This window comes from Agelaius phoeniceus, chromosome 1 (assembly GCF_051311805.1).
Source record: "Agelaius phoeniceus isolate bAgePho1 chromosome 1, bAgePho1.hap1, whole genome shotgun sequence".
NCBI classification, from domain to species: Eukaryota; Metazoa; Chordata; class Aves; order Passeriformes; family Icteridae; genus Agelaius; species Agelaius phoeniceus.
Genome location: NC_135265.1, coordinates 141,696,058 through 141,719,795, shown reverse-complemented (window position 1 = coordinate 141,719,795; position 23,738 = coordinate 141,696,058). Strand labels below are relative to the sequence as shown.

General features: G+C 39.3%; 1 protein-coding gene and 1 pseudogene across 2 annotated transcripts; both read left to right on the top strand.

Moving 5' to 3' along the window:
* The first annotated feature begins 118 nt into the window (after positions 1-118).
* Positions 119-4,078, top strand: LOC143693321 (NADH-ubiquinone oxidoreductase chain 2 pseudogene; annotated as a pseudogene).
* On the top strand, positions 3,972-22,483 carry EBAG9 (estrogen receptor binding site associated antigen 9). 2 transcript variants are annotated; one of them, XM_054641072.2, is made up of 8 exons: positions 3,972-4,159; positions 9,985-10,160; positions 11,080-11,177; positions 14,524-14,602; positions 14,825-14,983; positions 16,916-17,023; positions 18,042-18,133; positions 21,954-22,483. In XM_054641072.2, exons 3-8 carry the CDS (start codon positions 11,095-11,097, stop codon positions 22,072-22,074), a joined length of 642 nt encoding a protein of 213 aa, XP_054497047.1. In that variant the 5' UTR covers positions 3,972-4,159; positions 9,985-10,160; positions 11,080-11,094; the 3' UTR covers positions 22,075-22,483. The 2 variants fall into 2 exon arrangements, with proteins under 2 accessions (XP_054497047.1, XP_054497041.1); XM_054641066.2 differs by lacking the exon at positions 9,985-10,160 and having other exon boundaries at positions 3,974-4,159.
* Positions 22,484-23,738: the final 1,255 nt, after the last annotated feature.

The window sequence follows — 23,738 nt, the reverse complement described above, 5'->3', positions numbered from 1 at the left end:
TCCTTTCCAGAGTGTTTGTAAGGTTTCCTTTTCAGTTTCGCAAGATTTCATTTCCCTTCCTGAAAGGAAATGTTATCCCCATACCCTGAAAATGATGGTTCAACTCCTTCCCCTGCTAATGAACCCCCAGGCAAAACTAATCTTTAGCTTACTCCTAGGAGCAACCATTACTATCTCAAGTAACCACTGAATTATGGCCTGGAACAACCTTGAAATCAACACACTTGCCATCCAGCCAATTATCTCAAAATCTCACCACCCACAAGCCATTGATGCTGCTACTGAATACTTCCTGACCCAAGCAGCTGCTTCTGCCCTTGTCCTGTTCCCCAGCATGACCAACACATGACACACTGGACAGTGAGATATTACCCAACTTACCCACCCAACATCCTGCCTGATCCTGACCTAGCAATTGCAATAAAACTAGGACTAGTGCCCTTCCACTTCTCATTCCCAGAAGTAGTCCAAGGCTCTCCTCTCACTATCGGCCTTCTCCTATCCACTGTAATAAAACTCCCTCCAATCACACGACTCTTCATAACCTCACCCTCATTAAACCCTACACTCCTAACCATCCTGGCTATCTTCTCAGCAGCCCTGGGAGGATGAATAGGACTCAACCAAACACAAATTTGAAATATCCTCGCTTTTGCTTCCATCTCCCACCTAGCTGAATAGCAATCATTATTGTCTACAACCCTAAACTTACCCTCCTCAACTTCTACCTATACGCTATAATAACTGAAACTGTTTTCCTCACCCTAAATACAAAGTCCTAAAGCTATCTACCCTAATAACTACATGAACCAAAATTCCATCACTAAATACAATACTACTCCCAATCCTACTCTCTCTCGCAGGACTCCCTCCCCTGCCGGCAATGGGGGCTTCTGCGTGGGCTTTAGGTAGTCATAGGTGTAGGCCGTATAGGGGGACTTTGACTGTGAAGGCTTGGAGGAGGGCTAGGCTCACGACTAGGCCTATCAAGAAGAGTTTAGTGTAGGGTGTGAAAGTTTGAGTGTTGGAAAGTACCAATTTGATTGTACGTGTGTAGGTGGAGGATGGAAATTCGTAGTGGCAGTGAGCTGGTGAGTGTGTAAAATAGGAGGTAAATGGCAGCATTTAGGCATTCTGGTTAGTTGCTCCATCGCAGGATGAGGATGGGGATTAGGGTAGCTTCGAATGCGATGTAGAAGAGCATTAGTTCTGAGGCCGAGAAGGCTAGAAGGATGAATAGCTGAGCTAGGATTACTGTTGTGGCAAAGATTCATTTGCGGGTGATGGGTTCTTGTTCTAGGTGATTTTGGCTTGCTATGATCATGATGGGGAAGAGTCAGCATGAGAGGACTAGCAGAGGGGAGGCAATTGGGTCAATGGATGTTCAGGGGGTTAGGCCTTTGTTCGGGTAATATGTTGGTGTGAGTCATTGGAGGCTGATGGTGGCGATTAATAGCCTGTATAATGTGATGTTAGTTCATAGGTGTTTGCATGAGGAGAGGAGGGTTAAGGGAAGGAGTATTGCAGTTGGGGTGAAAATTTTTAGCATTGTAGGAGGTTGAAGCTGTGTAGCTGGTCAGAGCCATGGGTTCAGGTGGAGGCTACTAGTAGGGCTAGCCTTGTTTTGCAGGGGGAGAATGTTAGCATGAGGATAGGGAGGATGGTAGAGGCCGATGATTGCATTTGGATAGGCCATATGGCTAGGACAATGTACACGAATATGTTATTTCCCTTTGGAAAGGGAATGGGGATTTTAATGGGGATGAATTGGGAATGCTTTGGTGCATGTCCCTGCACTTGTTGGCATACAGGCCTTTTCATGGCTTTTGCCTTTGGCAATTTTTTTTTTTTTTTTTAAGTATCCATGCCATGTCCCTGATATCTTCCCCTCCAAGTTGTGTCTCCCTCCTTGATTTTTTTCCCTGCTTTTGCAACATCACTGAGGTTATTTCTGGCCTGTTTTGCTCCTTTGCACTGCATGAGATGTAATCCCGGCCCATATTCTTGTAGTCACGAAATCTCCTGATTTTTGGGATTGTTGGTTTTTTTTCAATTGCTTTTCATTTGATCATTTCTTCTTTCCAGAGTGTTTGCAATGCTTTCTTTTCAGTTTCGCAAGATTTCGTTTCCCTTCCCAAAAGAAAATGTTATTTCCTTTCGGGAAGGGAAACGAAATCTTGATATTTCAATGGGGATGAATTGGGAATGCTTTGGTGTATGTCCCTGCACTTGATGGTGCAGAGGCCTTTTCATGGGTTTTGACTTCGGCAATTTTTTTTAATTTTTTTTTTTTTTTATGTATCCACGCAATGTCCCTGATATTGTCCCCTCCAAGATGTATCTTCCTCCTTGATTTTTTGCCCTGCTTTTGCAAAAGCTCTGAGGTTAGTTTTGGCCTGTTTTGGTCCTTTGCACTGCACCACATGTAATCTCGGTCCATTTTCTTGTAGTCACGAAGTCTCTTGATTTTCTGGATTTTTGGGTTTTTTTCAACTGCATTTCATTTGATCATATCTCCTTTCCAGAATGTTTGTAAGGCTTTCTTTTCAGTTTTGTAAGATTTCGTTTCCCTTCCTAAAAGGAAATCAGATTTCCTTTTCTTTCTTATAAGAAAGGAAATGTTAAATTCTGCCCTTCTCATTTTGTCATATTCCCTTAATATATATTTTGTAATGCCATAACCTGTATGTGTTCTGGAAGGAATTGTAACTTGCTACCTTTACAGCCTGACCTTTCCCAATGTTTCATGCTTTTCAATTTGCTTTTCTGATTTAATGTAGATGAAGGTTTTCTTTCAGTTTCTTCTTTAGGTAGAAAGTTATACTGAAAGGTATACCTCAGCTACACTAATACTTTTGCAATGGTTTTAATGTTAAAGCCAGCGTTGCATACGTGTTTCTCTTATTGAAGTTGGGTTCTGCAGGCATAAGGGTGTCAATCCCCACCTCAACATCATAGGACTGCTGCCCATAAACTTGGCCACAATCATGTCCTGACTTGCTATGCTCTCTACTGATCTTGGACCAGTGCAGACTCACTGGCTTGTCCTTAGATCGGCCTCATCACCAGAAACCTGCCTGGTAGTCAGGACTCTGAGCTGCCCCCAGATCACCCCTCCTGTGTCCTGGGTAACAGGGTCCTTGCCCCATGGTCAGATAGATCATGTTTTTCTCCTTGTCCCTTTGGGGCCTGTTTCCTCATGAAGAGTTGTGGAAATGCAGTCATGGTGTCTGTTAGGGCATGGGAAAAGGGAAATGAAGGAACTCTATCTATCTGATACCAGTGCCTCCTCACAAGAGCCATCATCCTTCATTCATCTCCCCACTGCCCGACACACATAGGGAACACAGCAGCTGAGTAAATTCCGTGGCAGGAAGTCTTTATTGGAAGATATTTTAAGACCACACAAAGAACTGAGCGCTACAGCTTGGAGTTGAGTTGAAAGGAGTGCTGCTCTAGAACTGACAAGATTTCCATGGGAGAAAGAGACAAACATCCTCTTTACCTCACCTACCGAGTGTAACACAACTGGAGGCTTACACAGAGCTCTGGAATGCCTTAACATTAACCTTAACACCACTTAACCAGCCATTAAAATGGACAAGCAGTTGGTGAACAAACTGGGACACTGGGGTAGCACCTGTCAGAAGCGATTTCAAACAATGTTTGTTTTTTAGTAACATCCAAGTTTACAGCTCAGCATCCTATCGACTACAGAGGAACACCTTTACTGCCACGCGTGCAGCAACCCGATACGGTTGCAGTCCAACGCCTTTTTCTCACAGTTCCCCGGAAGGCCGAAGAGCCGGCTCAGACCTCCCCCAGCCCCTGTGGGGGCGGGAGGAAGGCGGGCGGGGGAGGTCGCGGGCCGCTGGCGGGGCGGGCCGCGGGCAGCCCGGCACGGCTGTGCCCCCGGCGCTCGGACGGCCCGGGGTGCCCGCGGCCCGAGCGGCGCTGCCGGAGCGGAGCGCACGGGAGGCGGTGCGGCCGGAAGGGGCGGGCGTGTTTCCCGGGTGACGGGGCCGAGATGGCGGCGCGCGAGGTGGCGGCGGAGCAGCGCGGGCCCGGCTCTGGATGAGGGGCGGCCGCAGGCTGCGGGAGCGGCCGCCTCGGCCCCTGGAGCCCCGCGACCCCCGGCGAGGCCTCCCCCCCGGGGCAGGTGAGCGGGAAGGGTCGGTTCCTACGCTGCCGAGTGCCGCTTCCGCCTTGCTGGGCAGGGGCCCGGTCTCGGCGCCTTCCCTCCCGGGGCAGAGCTGCCCGCGCGGTTCTCCCGCAGCAGCGCCGCCGCCCCGCTCTGCCCTGTGCTCGGGTTCCCCGGCCCCGCGGCCCTCGCCCAGCGGCGGGGCTGCTTGGCTGGCCGGGAGCGCCAGGCCCGCGGCCTCTGCCCGACCGGCTGGGGCCTCTTCCGGGGCGAAGTGGGGGGGATCTCATGGGCTGCGAAGAACATGATGTGGTAGACAGGCAGCGTTTGGGAACTGAGCGGCTTCGCACCCTGTGGGAAAGAGAGAGGGTACACAACCTGTCCGAACTCGTGGTGGGACAGCATTGCTTGGGGTTACCTACTGTTTACGCTGACGAGCAAATTTAATAATACATAGAATGAAAATTCCTTAGCATGCTTTTAAATACTTCAGAATCTCTAACAACTCACAGAAAAATTAAGTGCTACTATTTGGTTTCAGTGCTGTCTCTAATAATATTCAAGACTCGGCTGGTCATTAGAATGGTAGGGCACTGCTATTTGGTCATAAATTCACAGTGTAAGTGCCTGAGTTGCATCTCTAATGAAAAATGGCACAGCTTGTTGCTTTATAGCTCTGTGGAGCTATATTTCTGTGGAGCTTTATTTCTGTGGAAATACACATGTGCACTGCAGAGACTTCTTTAGACCGTCTTGTAGTGTCATTTGTAAATAGCTGGTCTCGTCAAGACAGGCATGATGATTTTGTAGTAGTAACAATGAGTATGTTAATTTGTTGTTTCTGGCATTGCACGTAGTTACAGAAAACTTAGGTTCAGGATGGCAAATAAGGAGTGGAACAGAACTGGGGTCTCTTAAACTCTGGTTCTATGTCTGAGAACTTCAGTTTTGTGAAGTGAGTTACGTGAATTAGGGCATTATGTAAAAGACTTGTTGCAAAGTTACGAAGTGAATGAAGTTATAGTGTGGTCTCACAAGATTGTGCTACCTCAAGCTGTGTTCTGTATGCTGGTTTTCACAAGACAGTGGCATATAGAGGTAAGGAATTGTCAAAGAATAATGGTAGACATAAACTTTCTATCTTAACTAATATTGCCTTGAAGAGTAGAATTTATTGTAATTCAAGACATAAAGCTTCAGGAGTTCACATTAGTGAGGTTGTAGCTATATTCAGTTTCTTGGAGAGGAAGGGGTGAGATGTGGTGGTATTACTGCAGAAGTTTTATGACTCTGGGACTAACACGTTTAAAAAAGAGTTGAAACCCTGTATGTTGTATATCAGAGTATTTAGTGTCTAGAAATAACTGAGGAATTGCCAGCAGTCACCAACTTTTGCTGCCTTTATTTAGAGAGACAGACATTCTGTCTTAACTTTTGGTATCTTTTGCAGCTTTCAATAGTATCTCTTTCTGGATTTGAGTGTCTTGGATGACTTTATTCTGCCTATGATTAATGTGAGTGAGATGTCTTCTGTCCCAGCCACTTCAACTGCCTAGTTAGGGTATTTGCACTGAAAGTTGGAACACTAGTGTTGAAACTACAGTACCTTTGCAAACATCCCACAATCACTTACCCACAAATAGATAGAGGAGATGCCTCCTGAGCTTCCCTTTTCTTTCTGCTTCTCTCCCTAATGCCATAATAGCATGGCTTTAGGGTTCAGTCATGCTGCTACTTAATTTATCTACTTATCAAACTCAGTGGTCAGGACAGGATTTTTTTTTTCTCCACACATGTGTTCCCAATATTGTTTCTGTGTAAAGTGATGAAAGAACCAAGAGACCAAACAAATCAACCAGGAAGAGGGCAGTGGAACCTCTGAGTAGGCTACAGAGTGATGGTTGCTGTCTTTGAAATGCAGGAAGTGCTGGTTTTGTCTTTCAGTACCTGATTGAAAGCAGTTCTTGAATCATTGCGTTGTCTTTCTAAAATTTAAAGTGTCTTTATACATCTTGTAACATACATGATTTGGAGGAGGGTTTATGTGTTTGAAAACAGGTTTTTTATCTCTATCTACTAATCTTAATAAAATTCCATCTCCCTACAAACCTACTTCTGATCTCCGATGTGGCCATTCTAACAGAACTTCATAAAGGATCCCCTTTTAAAAAATTCTGTCCTTACCACTGAAACTTTGCTAGGGTCAGCTGTCAGCTGTTCTAGTGACAGCACAAAAGCACTACTGAACCAGTATGGATTTTTGGTGCTAACAAATGTAAACACTCAAGGCCATGTTAGTCTTTAGTACTAGGAAATGAACAACTTGTTTTGCTTTAGGAGGGTGGAGCGTTTTTGATGTCTTCTTATGTAAATTGGAGGGGAGCCTTTCAGTTTCAGACAAGTTATTTTAAGCATCATTGTCTGGTTATTTGTCTAGCTGTGTTTAATATGGGCTAAAATCACTGATTCCAAGGTGTGTTCGTGTTTTCATTCCAGAGTTACAAGTGAGCTGATACGAAAGAAAGCTGATGTGGCAGTAAAAGATGAGTTCTCTAGGAGGAAACAAGTTTCTAAAATAATTTTAGTGCCCCAAAGTGACTTTATTTTAGAATTGCCTCTGTCTGTAGAAATCCTGTTTAAGTGGTATTTGTGTGTACAGTTAGATATGAAAGAGGAAGTGTTTCTCCAGGTGCCAGTGTGCTTATTGTACAGTGATAAACAGTTATTGCACCATAGTTGATTAACCAATCCACCTGAGGGTGCACTATGCTGGCTACATTCAGTGAAGTCAGAAGTGCCAGGAGTGCTAATGAGGCCGCTGTTGCAAGCTGTAAGCAAAGTAAAAGTGTTCAATAAAATTCTGAACTTTGCCTCCCTTCATTCTATTTCCTTTACGGGTCCCTATAATGTTTGAGTTTCCTCATTCTTCTGACTTGGTTCTAAAATGTCTAACATCTCGTGGCTGTTGTCTTTTAGTCTTTTCTGGGCTCATGTTCCATGTGAACACCTGTTGTGACTTTTTACCAGTGGAAGACCGTATGAGATGCACAAGTCAAACTCCAGCTAAATTTGGTGTCTGTTACAGAATTGCTGAGTTGACCATGAGTATTAAATTGATTAGGATTCATGTCTTGATTTATTTGCTTTTTTATATCTGTTGTAATGGAAGTTCAGTTGACCCTAAGTCTCATAAATGTAACAAAGCAATTCCAGTAGTGGGAGAAGGAAATCTCTCCTGTTTTATAAATGGAAAGTGGAGGCATAAGGTGTGATACACAGAAGGATGTATCAGGCTGGCAGACAACCCTTACCAGATTTTCTGAATTTTAATCCAGTATTTCACATTTGCCTCTATCTGTTAAGAAATGTTTTAGGATTCTTGATGTAGCACTGCAACTTTGCGTTATGTGTCTGTCATCCTGTGTTATAATTGATTGTTGATACACTTATGGTTCCTTTTGGGATTGTTTATCAAGGAAAGGCTTAAGAAAAGAAAGACTGTTGTGGCCTGCCATTTAGCATTACACTGTTCAGTATTTTTCCCAGGAGAGAGAGAAGGTACATGGCTGTGCTTCTTTCCAATGTCTGAGAAAGATGGACAAGAAGAGGATGAAAAAGTTTTTTCTGTTCAGTTTAGTATAATGGTATCGTGTGAATTAAGTTCGCGGTGAACTGAGGAAAATTTGGGTTCTGTGTACATCTGTATTCATCCAAGTACTTCCAAATATAAAATGGTTTACCTTGGGAAATTTAATTAACATAAAAAAACTCCCAAGCACAAAAGAACCCAATCCCAAAAGGCACCAAACAAAACTCAAAACCTTTAGCACACCTTTAACTTTTCAGGTAGTGCTGTTTTTGGAGCAACAATGCTCACATTTCAAGTGCTGTTTCAGACAAAGGGAAAAATGTTTGACTTTTCCTTACCTTGGGACAATAATTGGTTCAAGATTATGTTTTAAATTAATTTATAAAAAATAATATTAATTAAATAAATACATACATCTGGCTTCATATCATAAATAGCAGTATAAAAAGCAGATACATTGAGGAAAGTTGTTTTTAAAGGTAAATGATTGCTAACACTACTATGGCTGGCCAATAGCATATTGTTGACAAAACTCTGGTTGTGCATCTGACAGTTTGTAGTGTAGGGAGCTTAAGTGGGAAGACTGCAATCAGTGCTCAGAAAAGAGGTGGGCAGAACAGTACTTACGATCTTAAATCCAAACACTAAGGTTGGAAGAGACCTCCAAGGTCATCAAGTCCAGCCTTTGAAGGGCGTAGTTCTAGCTCAGCTGAAATGAAATCTCTATCACAAATAAGTTAACTGGCCATGTGTCTCATTGTAACTCTGAAATCTTTGCCTGACACATGGAAAGTGGAGAAATGCAAGTTATCTGATTGTCATGGGCATAATGATAGATGTTGAACTCTGTCAAATGGGCATACTGGTGATACTGGAAATATAGTCACTCTTATATGGGAATGACCTGGGAAATGGATTAACTTTTGGTGATTAGTTCTTGTGGACTTCACAAGTCCACTGATTCTGCAAGCCAGAGTTCTTGTGGATTATGCTTTTTTTCAATTGTTTAACTTTATATTGAAAACTCAATACAGTATACAATTCAATGTATGAAAAAATGGTGAGTTGAAAACTGGGTTCATTTATATGTACACATATAAATATATGTATTGGTAACTGAAACACTTGAACATTGTTTTGGTTTTAGTTTTTTTGTTCTAGTTTTAGTTTTCTGGTTTGAGTAATCTTCCTAGTTCCTTGACTTTAGGCATAAATAATACTGAGTCTGCAAAGGTTTTTGGTGGCTTCCTAAAACAATCTTCTCAGTCAGTAGTTAGGAGTTTTTTAAATTTAGGGTCTGTCTGTACTGTCCAGTGTAGCAGTTAGATAGACTGAATGAGGGAAAAGAGCTTTACTCTTGCTAATATTGAGTACTGTTCTGCTCCTTCCCTCCTGCCCCCCAAGCTGATAAAAGAATGAATTCTGGTAGAGTGGAGTGAGCTTCTAAACAGACTTTCTTTCAGAAAAGATGTACCTTTATAATAATTTCAGCAGGTCACATGCTCTTCATGCCTCACATCCCAGGCAGATAACTTCTAGCTGCCTTTCCTAAAAATAACATTTTCTTTCACCAATTCAGTGTTAGTTTGCAATAATTTCTACCTTTAGGATAGAGAACTTTCCATCCCATTACTGTTCACTCTTTCACTAACTTCCATTATTTCCTAATCATTCAAATTATTGACTGATGCATTCTTCTGTAACCTACATATTGTTAACATTGCTCATACTAAAAGGTAAGGAAGTGCTTGAGCATAATATGAAATAATGGTCCAGTCTTTTAAACTAAAAGCTAAATATATCGGACAATGTCCATTCTTCCTTCTTTGTGGGAACTGACTGCTTTCTAATTCTGTTAGATAAAGAGCCAATCCAACCTTGTATAAAGTTCTCTACATTTTTAAGCCTCCCATGAAATGAAATACGATAACACAAATATTGAAGTAGAGGTGATACGTGTCCTATGAAGCCTTTCTCCTGAGCTACAGTTGGTAGTGCAGTCTGTAATTTGTTGGTTACTACTAACTTAAGCCTTTCATTTTGTAGTAAAAGGGCCTGTTTATCAGCTCCCATATGATTTTTCAGTAGCAGAAAGTCCTGTCCTGAACTACATGTAAAGCACTATTTCCAGTACTATATTACTACGGTGTTTAATAATAGTTACGTTATCTAGCAAATGAGCACCAATAAAAATACATCTATGCTCCTTGAAGCTCACAAATCCCATTGTGTACCTTTTTAATAAAATCCTCAGGACAGTATTGGAGCAGCCTACCTAATGATCCACCTTCCTGACTCTTCCTAACTTAAAGCCTGGAATATAAAAAGTGATTTAAATGCCATAGCATATTTGAAATCAAGCTGTCCTTCCATGGAATACTCATGGCCTGAGGAAAATGTCACAGGGCTGCCTTCTCTTCTCACCAGAAGGTATGTTAAACTTGCCACAGAATATGTTGTTACAAGTGTAGATGTTTATAATGCAAAGCTATTTCTGAAGCCTAACCTCTTATTCTTTACTCTGAAATGTTCACCTATAGGAGAGAAAAGAGATACTTGAATTCCAGCAGATTTTTCTGAGTCAGTCTGTAGCTATTCAAGGTGGTATGTTGGAATGATGTGATGTGATAAATATAAATTCTCTAGATTATCAAATTGTCACTGAAAAAAATAGCTACAAACAGGAGTGGCTTCAGCCAAAGATGAATTTTTTCTTTTCTGTGTTTGCTATCATGATCCAGTCAGGCAGAGAAATATCAGTAGCTTTGTGGGTTAGCTGGTGCAGTAGTTCACACAGGATGAACACTCTTTTTTTGAGGATGATTTTTCAGTGAGACTAGTTCTAAAATAAGCAGTGTTCTCATCATACATTTCCATCAAAATGGAAGGTAAATTTAAAGAGCTAATTTTGGAATTTCACCTAATGACTAAATCTATAATTTGTACATGCTTGATATGCTCAAGCAAGCAAGAGCTTCTCTCTGATCAGTACTCTGTTTTGCATTGCCACTGTTCAGTGCCACTGGTAGTGTCTGAAACAGATCAGCTGCACAGGCACTGCAGATGGTTGCCTACACTTCCCCTTTAGGAGTGTCTTTAACTTTGACCCTACCTGTGACTTTGTGCTGTTTTCTTTAAAGGTCTTATATATTAGATACTTGTATTACTTACATCAGTGAAATATCCTGATAGTAGGCAGCTAGCATCTTTGCCCCAAGTACCTGCTCTCTTTCCTTGCATTAATACAGTTTCACTGACTGCTCCTAGCTTAGTAGCAGCTAAGGCAATTGGCTTTAAGTACTGTATAAAGTTGTATAATCCTCTGCATCTAACTTTTTTTCTTTTGCAGGAAGGGTTTCTTACCATGGCCATAACACAGTTTCGACTCTTTAAAGTCTGTACTTGCCTGGCAGCAGTGCTTTCTTTCATTAAAAAGTTAATATGCAGGTAAACAAGTCTTATTTAATTTGGTTACCTTTTTTTTTTCAGTTTTTCAATTACAGGTTCTTACACTTCTGCCCTTCCCCCAGCACCCAGCCACCACTTGTACCAGCTCTGATTTTACTAATTGCAAAACAGTCAATACAGATGAAAACTAAATCAAGTGAATTCTTTCATTTGCTATTTGTTCAGAGTTCCAAAAGTCTGTGTAGTGTATTTGTGAGTGTATTTTGTTGTATGGTAGCTGAATAAGGTTTTGTAAACAGCTATGACAGGGTTTTAAAATTGCTTTTAAAAGTATTCCATGTCAAACTTGAAGAAAAGCTGTGCTACACAGTTTTGAAAAGTACTTAGCAAGTGATACTTTGTGTTTCAAGAGATTCTGTTAATGGGAGCATCCACTCTGTCATCAGTCAGTAGGCTGTCATTACAAATGTAGGCAATTCTCATCCTGTTTGTCAAAAACAGTTGCCTGAGACTTCACATTCTTCTGCCTATTGAAGATTCTTTCAAAACTTTGGAGGACCGTGATTGAAGTTCAAGGGAACGGCTTTTTTTTTCTTTTTAATGATGAAGAATGTTTATTTTTTACACTCTCTTAAGTCATATGTGGTGTTCTTTTGAGTTGTAGACTCATGAATGCTGCAGTGGAGTACTTTGAAGCAATCTAAAATTCCCCAAGAGTTAATGTGGAGTAGTAGAGTTCAATGATACAGTAGTAGAGTACCTGAGGCGATTCTTGGCACTGTGCTGTCATATGAACTGCTGAGCTTCCTGCCACTTCTGCAGCATGTTGTTTACATAAACAAACACCAATCTAGAGAAATGTATTCTCTTTTTTGTATGATGACAGCTACTTTCCCAGTGAGGATTAAAGTGCATGCAGAATATGTGGTAGACACAAAATAACTGTTTATTTCCTCTTCACCTTTACTTATTCCAAGAACAAAAGGAAGCTCTTGAGTTGTTGGTAAATTCACTTACAGATATAGTGAAGCATTAAAAAGATACATTTTAACACTCCATACAATTATATACATGTCAACCTTAGTTCTGTGATTTGAATTCCAAATTAAATTAGAAATACTGTTCAGATCCTGAAAGAAGTCAAAACAGAGTTGATCATAACTTCTGTATTAGTGGATCCTTCATTTCTCTAATTATATTTTTTATAAGTGGATAATTGTTTTCTAAGTGTAGTGACAGTATTTTCATTCTTTTTCCAACTTCTAAATGACATATTATCTTGAAATGAACAGCTGAGAAACTGTTTCAGAGTACATTAAGTAGAAAACCCTTTATTTGCTTAATAACACTTAGATGAAGAAATGAAAATTAAGTCTTTCACATAAGCAAGTCACTGGATCACATTAATTCAAACCACTAACTACAGATGTTTCTTCGGTTCACTGTCATCGGCGAAGTGTAGTTTGATAAATTTTGTTTTCCTGTAATGCACCCCTCGATACAACTATGCCTGATTATCAGCAAAAGTGATTTAATTAAACATGCATTTTAATTCAATGGATATGAACTAGTACTTACTTAGATTACATAGTTTACATTAGGCTTTCATTTGAACAAGTGCCTGTAGAGATTGTGCAACTTTTTAGGCAGCATAGAGCTTACAAATAGTACTAGTCCTTTCTTTAGTTCAAGCTCTTCTTGATAAACAACAGACTGCCTGAATCCATTTTTCAGGAAATAAAATGTGTAAGTATAAGAAGACATGAAACTTCCTTCCATTTAAAATCTCTAATTATCTCCAACTGAGAAATCTGAATACTACTTATTAGTAAGGAGAAACAAATCCAATCATTTTTGAGGCATTTGGCATTCAGAGCAGTGATCAGTATTTAATGGTGGCTGTGGAGCAGCTGTTCCTATAAGCATCTTGTTCCCTTCCTAGAGGAAGTGGAGATCTGTGGCCTTCCTTGGTGCTGCTCTGTGTACTATATTCTTTCTGATGTTGTGTGACAAAAGCTCTTTCCTCCTACTCCAGCCCTGTTACCATTTTGCCTTGATTAATGTTGTTACCAGCCACTTGCTTGTCTCATAAATCATATAGAGAAAGTGCAGAAGTGATGGCTTGTAATAGTATTAAATGTAAATAGTATTAAGGATGTGTATGCTGTAGAGGTCTGAAGGAGGTTGTTTCTAAGCTTGGATTTCCTTTAGAGATGTCAAGTAAATCTTGTCAACCAGAAGCTCTCTAATGTGTTTGAGGGAACAGTGTTTTCACTTTCCTTTACCCCTAAAATCTGTTGCTTTTCAAACTTGAAGGAACAGTTTATAAAGCGAGTAGAGTTAATTATATAAAACTTGAAAATTTGATTATAGCACCTGACCTTGTCTAAGGAGGAATATTGGTCTAGAGTAGAAAAAATATATCTAGTCAGTCACCAGCATATAGTAGAGGTCATATTACAAGCAATTCAGCTAGTCAGTTGGTAGTATGTTCTCTAATACTAAAACTAATGGATAGAAACTAGAAATTGAAGTTTCCCAGTTTATTCTCATCAGTAAGAAAAAAACATTAAATTTCCCAAGCTACATATGGTCAGTTTCATGACTGCTTTGCTATAGAACCTTACATTCTTTGTGGAAAACATAAAGAATTGCATTCTGTTGTGTTGTAAGGTGTAAAAATAAAATGAATGTCAGCTAAGAATATTTTAATTATTCTGATCTTTGTACGTCATGAAGTAGATATCTAGATAATTTATTTGCAATGCATTAGTGTTGTTTTCAATCAAAATTATTTTATATGGTTGCTGAAATGCATTGAAATGGTATTCTTTAAGTAGAAGCATGAATTGAATTAAAGCTATTAACTTGCATAATCTTGTATTACCTCTGTTTAGACTTTGAAGAAAAAAGAGCTTCAGAGGGGCTTTCAAATCAAGCAGCTCAGAAAGCTATTTGTTAGACACAGCTTAAAATTTAAGACAAATAGAAAAAATTCTCATTTTACAGTAGAAATGTTTCTTTCGCAAATACAGATTGCTAGTGCTTGCTTCATAAGCACTGACAGTCCAAAAATTGTGACTGAATTATGCAGATGAGTTAGCCCATTTTCATGTTTCTTAGAAGTATTTCTCCTCTATTTCACTGCAATTAGAAAAGTAAATTGCACTTTGATATTCTTGTGAAAACAACTTTCAATTCATGATGAAATTCCTTTGCTTAGCAGACTTTTAGTGACAGTAGTTAATACAAAGGTAATGGAAGCACTGAATGTTTTAGCCATGACTATTTTCAGTAGTGCTGTTCTCAGACTTCCTTTTTTGTTTTTTTTAAACTTAGTGCTCATGTTTTCAGAGCTTGGAGGAATCCTACATTTTTTTTTCAGGTCTGGAAGAGGGCGAAAGTTAAGTGGAGACCAAATAACTTTGCCAACCACAGTGGATTATTCATCTGTTCCTAAGCAGGTAATTGTTAAAGTGGTAGGTGACTTAATCCTGTAACAGGGTGATTATAGAAGTCCTACAATATTGAATTGGTATATATCCAAGAAATATATCTTATAATGTGATATATGTGAAAGATATAATAATATGTGATACAGTATTAAGTATATATCTTAGCAAGTTATAAAAATACAAGATTTTACCTGCAGATAATATTAATTTGTACCATATTCTTATATTCAGCCTGAAGTAGAAGACTGGTCTTCATGGGATGAAGATGCACCTACAAGTGTGAAGATTGAAGGTGGTAATGGTAATGTGGCTGCTCAGCAAAATTCTTTGGAACAAATGGAACCTGATTATTTCAAAGATATGGCACCAACTATAAGAAAAACTCAAAAAGTAAGTATTACATTTTCAACTATACTTATGGAGGGTTTTCCTTGCTTTAAAATAAAAGCAAGTAAATTGGCAGCTTAGAGAAGGTGCTGTTGGTAAATGAGAATAGATGTTGGTGTATAGTTTATCATGTTTAATGTTAAGACCTTTGAGATCTTAACAATTGTGATGCTATCAGATGTTTACATATTTAATCTTCATGTTATTGGAAACTTATGAATAGTTTCATACTCTAAAAGTTCTTGGAAGTATAATGTGAGAACCCTCTAGTCATTTGTGCTCATATCCTTATTTGAACAAAGACATTGAATGTCTTGCTCTATTGAAGTCTGAGGGAGCAGCCCTGCTGTTTCAGAAAACAATGGTTAATTGTTTCACCAAGTTATATTGGAGAGGCTGGAATTAGGGAACTGATATTTCAAAATAGCTTGTTCTTCAAATATCCATTTTAACTGTGGAGACAAGACAGGAGGGCATCTCTACAGGAGCATCAAGGTTGTAAATAAATGCTGATTAAAATCTGGTGATTGCAGGTTTTGTTTCTATTTGTGAATCTTTCAGCTGGGTACTTGCAGGTCTTTGAGTCAATTGGGAAAACCTCACAAGTACTGGAATAGGTTACCAGAGAAGTTGTGCAGCCTCCATCTCTAGAAGTTTTTAAGCCCCACGTGGAAAAGCCCTGAGTACTTTCATCAGCCTTAAAGTGACAGTGGTTTGAGGAGGAGATTGGATTACAAACCTCCTGAGGCCCCTTCAAACCTGAATTTTCCTGTGGTCCTATGAACTGGAGGTGATCCTGGTGTCAGCTTTCTGTACATTCAGAATCTGCAGTATCTTGTGGACTAAATTCTTCTAAAGATTTGGATATCCCAAAATGTGAGGAGTAGAAGAGAGCTAGGGAGAGGTAGATTTCTTCTTTATATCTACTGACATTTTTTGCCTCATAGAATGCGCTTCAGGTTCAGAACAAAACTGAGGAAGAGTCCATGCTAAACACTGGGTTTATATTAAATATCTCTCTAGGGATGACTGCAGGCACTGTAAAGAACATCCCTGTTAACTTGGCCAAATTAACACCATTCAGTATGAATTTGTGTTTATTTCCACTGAATGTCTCAATATAAAGCCTCAGATTTGAGGTACAGTCTGCTCATGTTGTCGCTCATCTATACTGATCTATTTGGAAATAGAACATCAGTCAAATAACAGTTTGTCATTGCTCAATAAGACAATAAGATTGTCTAGTCCTGTTTCCTTTCTTGGATTGATACAAGCATACAGGCAGTGGAACTGTGGATCTGCCTCATTAGGAAGCAGAAGAGGCTCGAAGTAGGCTAAACAAAGTTTCTGACTTGTGGTCAAGACAAGTGAAAAGGATATGTGATCTTGGCAACTCTTTTGGGAAAAGCACTACTTTTCAGCCAAACCAGTACAGAGCTTACTAGTTAATGTTGACAGAAAATTTGCAGCTATTGAAACTACACAGATACTGGAGTATGTGAGAGAGCTGACATTACAGTGCAGTACAACTGGGCAGACAGCACCGTCCTCAAAAGTAGTACTTTAAAGTGACCTGTCACAGAAGCAGGATTTCTCCAAGCAATATATCACATAATTGGTAGCTTTTATGAGTACTGGGAGATGTGGCTGTTTGATTTGTGATTCTTTGTGCCCATTCTCTGTCTTGATACAGTCACAGTTTTCTATGTGACTAAAGAATACACTAGTTGGGGGAGGAGGAGTTCTTGTCTTTTGTATTTGTCTTTCACTTACAAGTTCATTTTGCTGTGCTGCTTTAAGAACCTGTCCAGGCTTAAGACACAGTGAGGTGTTGTGTAGCTGAACTTTCATGGGCACAGAGTTATATGATCACAAAGGAATCTCTGCAGTGCCTTAATCTACCACTTTTTTGTTCCTTTTTTTGAATATTTTCAGATAGTTATTAAAAAACGAGAGCCTTTAAATTTTGGGATTCCAGAGGGAAACACAGGATTCTCTAGCAGATTAGCAGCCACACAAGATATTCCTTTTATTCACCAATCTGTAAGTATGCTTTAAGTATTGATCTTGTATTTGTCAGTTAAATGATATTCTCTACGGGAAGGAATAGTCTGCCTAAGATGTCCATTGTGGGAAGTAATTGGAATAGTTGGGGATGCAAATTGTTTTAAAATTGAGTGAAGAATGAAGTAGTCCAATATGTTCTGCTGAGAAATTTGACAGATCAGTGATAAAAAGGTCAGAAGCTTCCATATACTTATGGGCTTGCAAATCTGCTAAAGCAATGAACTGTAAGTTTTGGATTTTACACAGTAAGTTACTAACAAAAGAGTAGAAAGCTTTTTTGAAAACCTCTAAGTTACCTTTGCTTTATTGTTTTGGACCCATTTTTAACCTTCTGCTTCTCCCTTGCTTTTTGTGTAGGGATTGTAATGTAGCAGCCTCCTAATTTTTACTCCTTATCCTTTGAAAAAATTGTCTAGTTGCCTAACGGCCTGGCCAGTTAGCAGGAGATGCTCTCCCTCCCTTGCCCTTTGCCTTTTTTAACAGTGTTTCTCTTTTGATAAACATTGTGCACAAAAGGGTACAGGCAGGAAGCAGTACAGAATGGTCATACCACCTCCTTGCACTGTCCTTTATGAAAATAGTTCAGGAAAGGACTTTTAGTTAGTAAAAGTGTCACTCAGCTGATACTGGACATAAAAACAAGTGGATGTACGTGTTGGTTTGTCCATGCAACTGCCAGAAATCTTTTGCATTATCTACTCATTTAATCTGCTCAATCTATCTTCCTCTTGCTAAAAATGCACTCCACTACTTCCTTCCTGTCTTTGTCCAAAAAACCCTTTGACAACTGAAAAAACTCAGTATTATAGCAGGAAAAAAAGCATGGATCATAAGATGAGAAGCACTGCCATACCTCAAATATTTCTGTAAGTCTGAAGCATTAAGGTTAAAAATATGTTAAGGAAACTTTGCTGTCATCCAGGAGCCACTCTGGCAGTCACACACCAGTGTTTTATTTAATTTTCCATGTGCTTAGAACTTCTCTTTGTTTCAGCCTGAACTGGGAGACCTGGATACTTGGCAAGAAAATACAAATGCCTGGGAAGAAGAGGAAGATGCTGCTTGGCAGGCAGAAGAAGTTCTTAGGTAACTGAAATTAATATAACACTATGTAAAGGTTTTACATGTAAAAGAATCACATTTGTTTATTTGACACCTTCCTGGTAAGTGCCAAGAATTGTTAAACTCCTCTTAAGACAAATTATTTTTATGCATCTAATCTCTGTGTAACTAGTACTCACCAGAAGACATTTTGGATCTAATTAATTTAATAAATGAGATAGTAGAGGACATCTGAAAATCACTGGAACACTGGAACAACACATTAACACCTGCACATGCAGGTGCTAAAAAATGGCCCCCCACCAATCCCAACAATTTATTATGTTCAGATCACATTACTTGATTAGGTAAAATACCACTTGATGTCCTTATAAAAAGTATCACAACCATGTGCTTAAGGTAAAAATAGTTCAGGGTAGAAGGTGAAGTGATAAGTATGTTCTTGGAATCCCTGTAGGAGCTAGGCTTTTCTAATTTAACTAAACTAGCTGAACGTAAAATCAAAGTCTTGCACAGAGTTAGTGTGAATGCTTCAGCCATTCAGTTTGTGTTCCTTTTTCCTTTCCTTTAAGGGGTATGGAGAGTAAAGAGATGCAAATTAAGTTTAAGTTAATCATACACAATGATTTGAACTGGTAGTGACTTACAGTTGTATCAAATTTTATTGCTTGCTACATAGTCAGGTAACCAGCCTCAGATAGCTTTAGCTTCCTAGGCTGTTGTAATTCTACTAACTTAATTACAAGCACATGGCTTCTGTGGTCCACTAGTGAAATAAAGACATGATATAGTCAAAAATCATTCTAAGGAAAATAGGTATTGTGGGGGAAAGAAGAGAGGAATCTGATCAAGTGTTTATTTTAATGTTTTGAAAAATTACATTTTCAATCTGTGGAATAAGACAACAGGGAAGTTACCAGCTCATTTTCAATGTGCTAATCATAATTAGAATTTATTCAATTTATTATCTCTGTCAGTCTTGCTTTGCAGCAGCTTAACATGTGAAAATAGTGTTGTAATGCAAATATTTTTGTAAACTTTATCTGGTATCGGTGTGTACATTCTGATCAAAACCTTCCTGGTCTTTTTTTTTTTAAACTTCATTACTGTTTCAGGTTTTGTACTGAAGTACAAGCTTTGTGATATGAAAGATGTGCTTTTGGGCTGTTTTGGTTCCACAGATAGTACTTTTTCCTGTAAAGAATATCAATAGACTCAGTAAGATCTTTAATAGCTATGGTGCAGTGAAAATACTCTTTTTTGTTTGTTTGTTTTTTTATGGAGAAATAAAAGTAAAGTAAATACAATGCAGCTACTTTTGCACCTGCAGATGCTGCATTGTATTTACTTAACCCTTGCCACATTCCATTACAGGTGGTTTGTCATACGTGAATTAGCTATTAAATTACCTGGTGTATGTATATGCCAGTTTATTCTTGGAGTGTAAAATTTGTGCAGTGAATATTTCCAGGATGGGCTAAGTTATATTGTTTGCCAACAGTCAGGTTCATGCTCTAGAATACTTAGGAAGAGCAATCTTTTACATGGTGATAGCAGTGGGGTTTCCCAAAAGCTTTAATTTTTCAAAGTGTCATGATATTTGGTTGAACCTATCCTAAAGATTTCAGCCTACCATCTTTACTGTTGAAAGAGTTCAACTCAAATGGTTACTTCTCATAGGATTTCTTTTTGGCCTCACTAAAATATCAAACTGCAGTTGTTATAGAAGGGATGTGTGTCTAAATACTTCCAGCAGATTAAATACAATTTGAACTCCAGATGTCTATGGCTTACTGCTTGTCCGGCTATGGCTGGCTACCTCTATATACAGCTGGTCATTATGTAAGCTGTATCCCGGCTGGGTGAAGTAAAACCTTTGTTTTATTCATGACACAGAAATAACAATGTTTATCTGTAAATGAGTCAAGTCCTGGATGATTTTTAGCAACATTGATAAAGAAATCCCGACTGGGTTTAATTTCTCTTGCAGTAGACATCACCGGTGTTTTTAACATCTGACATTTAACATAAAACTTAAGCAAAACATTTAACATAAAACTGGTCAGGCCTGACTCTGCTTTCAACAGAGTGTAGTAAGGAAGTGCTATGGAGTCTCTTCTTAATGATAGAAGTCTGCATCTTGATCTGCAAAATGATCTGAAGATCCTGTGGCCACTCTGGTGACTTAATGTGTAAGCGTAACACTTGAAAGAAGCTTGTATAATATTTCAGACTGCCAAATAGAGGACAGTCCTCTAATGTTCCAGAGTGTTAATGCTGACTGTACTCCAGTGGTGCTTTTGGAGAATGAAATGAGTGTGCAGAAAAAGTGAGGGTCTCCCTTAGCCTGCTGTGTCTGGTACCTGTGGGTGCTTAGTAAGACCAGAATAATTTTTGTGTAGCAATGGAATGTTGATTACTTATGCAGAAGTGGGCTGTGTCCTTCTAATTAGCGGTGAAGACTGTCCTGTGGCCTCTCTGGTGAGTTTATGTACAAGCATAACAGTTGAAATGAGCACATATAGTAAGTCAAATGCTCCCTGGAATTAAGGCATGCAGAAAGTGCTGAAGAGTAGGCTATCAGAGCATGAGAAGTTCCTGTAGTCTCTTTTTTCCCCATTTTCCACAGATTCTAAGCTGGGATACACTGAAATTTTCCAGTCAGTGGTGACTTGGTATAGTGGATGAAAAACTGCATTTTCAGTTAACTTGAGTTAGTTGGAACTTAGTTTCATCTGCAAATTTTAGATACCTATCTACAACTTCAGACTTAATATTACCAACGAAGTTTTCATCCCAGTGGAAGCAGTTGAACTCACACATTTTTAGTTTATAACAGCTACTTGTATTTTTGTTGGCCAGTTGCTGTGTCTGAGGTGAGTTGAAGGTCTCTCTCTGGGCAGAACTGAGTGCAGGTTCCCAGACTGTAGAGGGTGTGATGAAAACCACTGCTGTGCACAGGAGCTCCATGTCCTGTGGGTCATCCTAGGGAAAGAAACAGGAGCTGCCATGATCCCTCCCTTCAGAACTGCTCGTGAACAGCAGCATTAATAACATGTGGCTTTTTGCAACTTTACTGTCTCTGTATATTGGCTGGTGAAGAAGCACAGTGCCTCTTCCTTTTTGCATCAGTTCAGATATGTGGGAAATATAAAAATCTGCCACTGTAATGTGGCAAATATTATTACTCTGCATATTGCTGGATTGACAGCTCTGTCAGCTGTCAGGTAGAATGTACAGCAATGGGTGACAAACTCAAAAATATCCCTAAACCAGCAAAAACTCAAAACTTTTGAGCTGCTGCTGAAAGTATTACATAGATTTTTAGTTTTTCCTCTAGGCCTTACAACTGTCATGTACTCTCACTGATTCATTTACTCTGAACCTTTGAGAAGCTAGTGGCTTTTAAATTGATGAATAATTGAACAAATATTACTGCCTAAAACTAGATTGGGTTGGGTTGGATATTATGAAAAAGTTCTTCACCTGGAGTGTGATCACTGGAACAGGCTGGTCAGGGAAGTGGTCACAGCACCAAGCCTGCCAGAATTGTTTGAAGAATACTCTGAGGCATGTGATGTGATTCATGGGGATGGTCCTGTGTAGGCCAGGAGTTGGACTTTGATGATCCTTGTGGGTTCCAACTCAGAATATTCTACATTTCTAGATTAATCCAAAAAAAGGACTTCAGCACAGTAAAAGAAGGACTGTTCTGAGCCTAATGACAATAGGCTGATGCTCTGTTTTTATTAGTTATAATAACCTATGTATTGACAGGAACTTAAGGTATGACCATGCTGAAAATTGTGTATTATTTAGCAATTCATGTTTTCTTTAATTACAGACAACAGAAGATAGCAGAAAGGGAAAAAAGAGCAGCAGAACAACAGCGAAAGAAAATGGAGAAAGAGGCACAAAGGCTAATGAAAAAGGAACAAAACAAAATTGGTGTAAAACTGTCCTAACAGAAGCCACACAGCAATGGCAGTGCCAGTGAAAAGAGAATTTCAGCTCCACAAGATACATATTGGTATTGATTTAACTATTTATAGGACTTCAACTCACTGCTTGGTTTCAATGCATTCTTCAGGTCATCTTGGAAGCCAGGATTTTCCCAAAATATCTTGAACTACTAGTACGTAGTTCTTAAAGAAGAAAAGCCCTACAGAAAATCATGCCTTGATGGAATGTTTCCTGCAATAGTTCTTTTCCAGCACCCTTCTTTGCAGCAAGTGATTGACAGGGATGTTGATTGAAAAACACTCTAAATGAACAGCTCAAGCCTAGAGAAAAGAATGTAAATATTGAGTGGTGGGAAGTCTACCTGTATTGTCTGTGCTTACCTGAAACATGTAATTAAACAGTTTTAAAGAACCTTTTGTTTCCTGCCTGATGAAAAAGTCTGCTTTTGCTCTTTTATGAAAGTATTTGTAAACACTTGAAAGTTCTCCATGGGAGATCATACTGTGTGGAAGAAAATAACTTATTATTGATGACCTGCAACTCCAAATGTGCTCCTGGTGGGTTATGCAGCTGAACACTGAAAGTGGATTTCTTGTCACTTTGTCACTTGCAGCTTCCTATGCTCCCATTTACACTTGACACTGCATTGACTGCCAGCAGTGGCATCACTACACAGGAGTGGTGCAGCCTACAAAGGGTTGATGCGAATGTAAGGGAGCATTTTAGTAATTTACTTGTATTGGTAAATTTGTATTTCTAGTAGAAATTCTTATACTTACTAGAGATAGGGATCCTCACATCTTATAGTCATTGCATAGTTAGTGTAATTGAGAAGAAAAATTGTGTCTTCTGCTAATAAAGCTAGTGTGAAAATTCTCAGTTCAGTTACAAGCAATTTTCAAACTCCATTTTTTGCACACTTTCTGTGTGTGTTTACTCTGTAATTCCCCTGGTGAAGCATGAAGGGTATATGTGCAGTAGAAGGCAACAGTGCTTTAATGAAAAAGTTCAATGTCTGCTGGAAAGAGATGGGAGGGGGTTGGGGTCTAGGTGCTTCATCCAGCCCAATGCTTCAGTGAATGCTTTTTCCAGGTTCTGTTGTGTGGGTGCTATTATCCCTGATTTGTGGGTTGTATGGATTTCTTACCTTATGGCAGGTGAGTGACATCGGCGCATTTTGCACAGGAGACTTGTTTCCTGTTCATCCAGGGACAGCCCAGGAAGTGTCAGTTGTAAGAGAATGGGAAGGGGAGGAGGGGGCATGTGACTAGATCTTTCCTGCCTACAAAAATAGAATTTGTAACTAAGTTCTAGTAAGTTCTGGCACAAATTTTGCTTAGAGTATAAGTAATTGAGAAAACAACACAGTAAGAATTAATGGCTTTACTCCCAGAGAAAAGTTTTTAAAAAATGTTAAGTATACTTGTCGCATAGATTCAAATCTTGCACAGGTCAACTGATGTGACAGCAATTTTCAGATGTTAAATTTTGAAATATATTTTGAAGCCAATAATGCCATGCATGATTTCTGCACAAGTCTTCTGGCTGGAGTAGAACAGATTATTTCAAGTGCAGACTTCACTGCAGCAGTATGGCAAGCAAATCTTCTCCTACTACACCTCCAAAGTATTTGACAAGGGATGGGAGGTGAGAAAGTTTATGAATC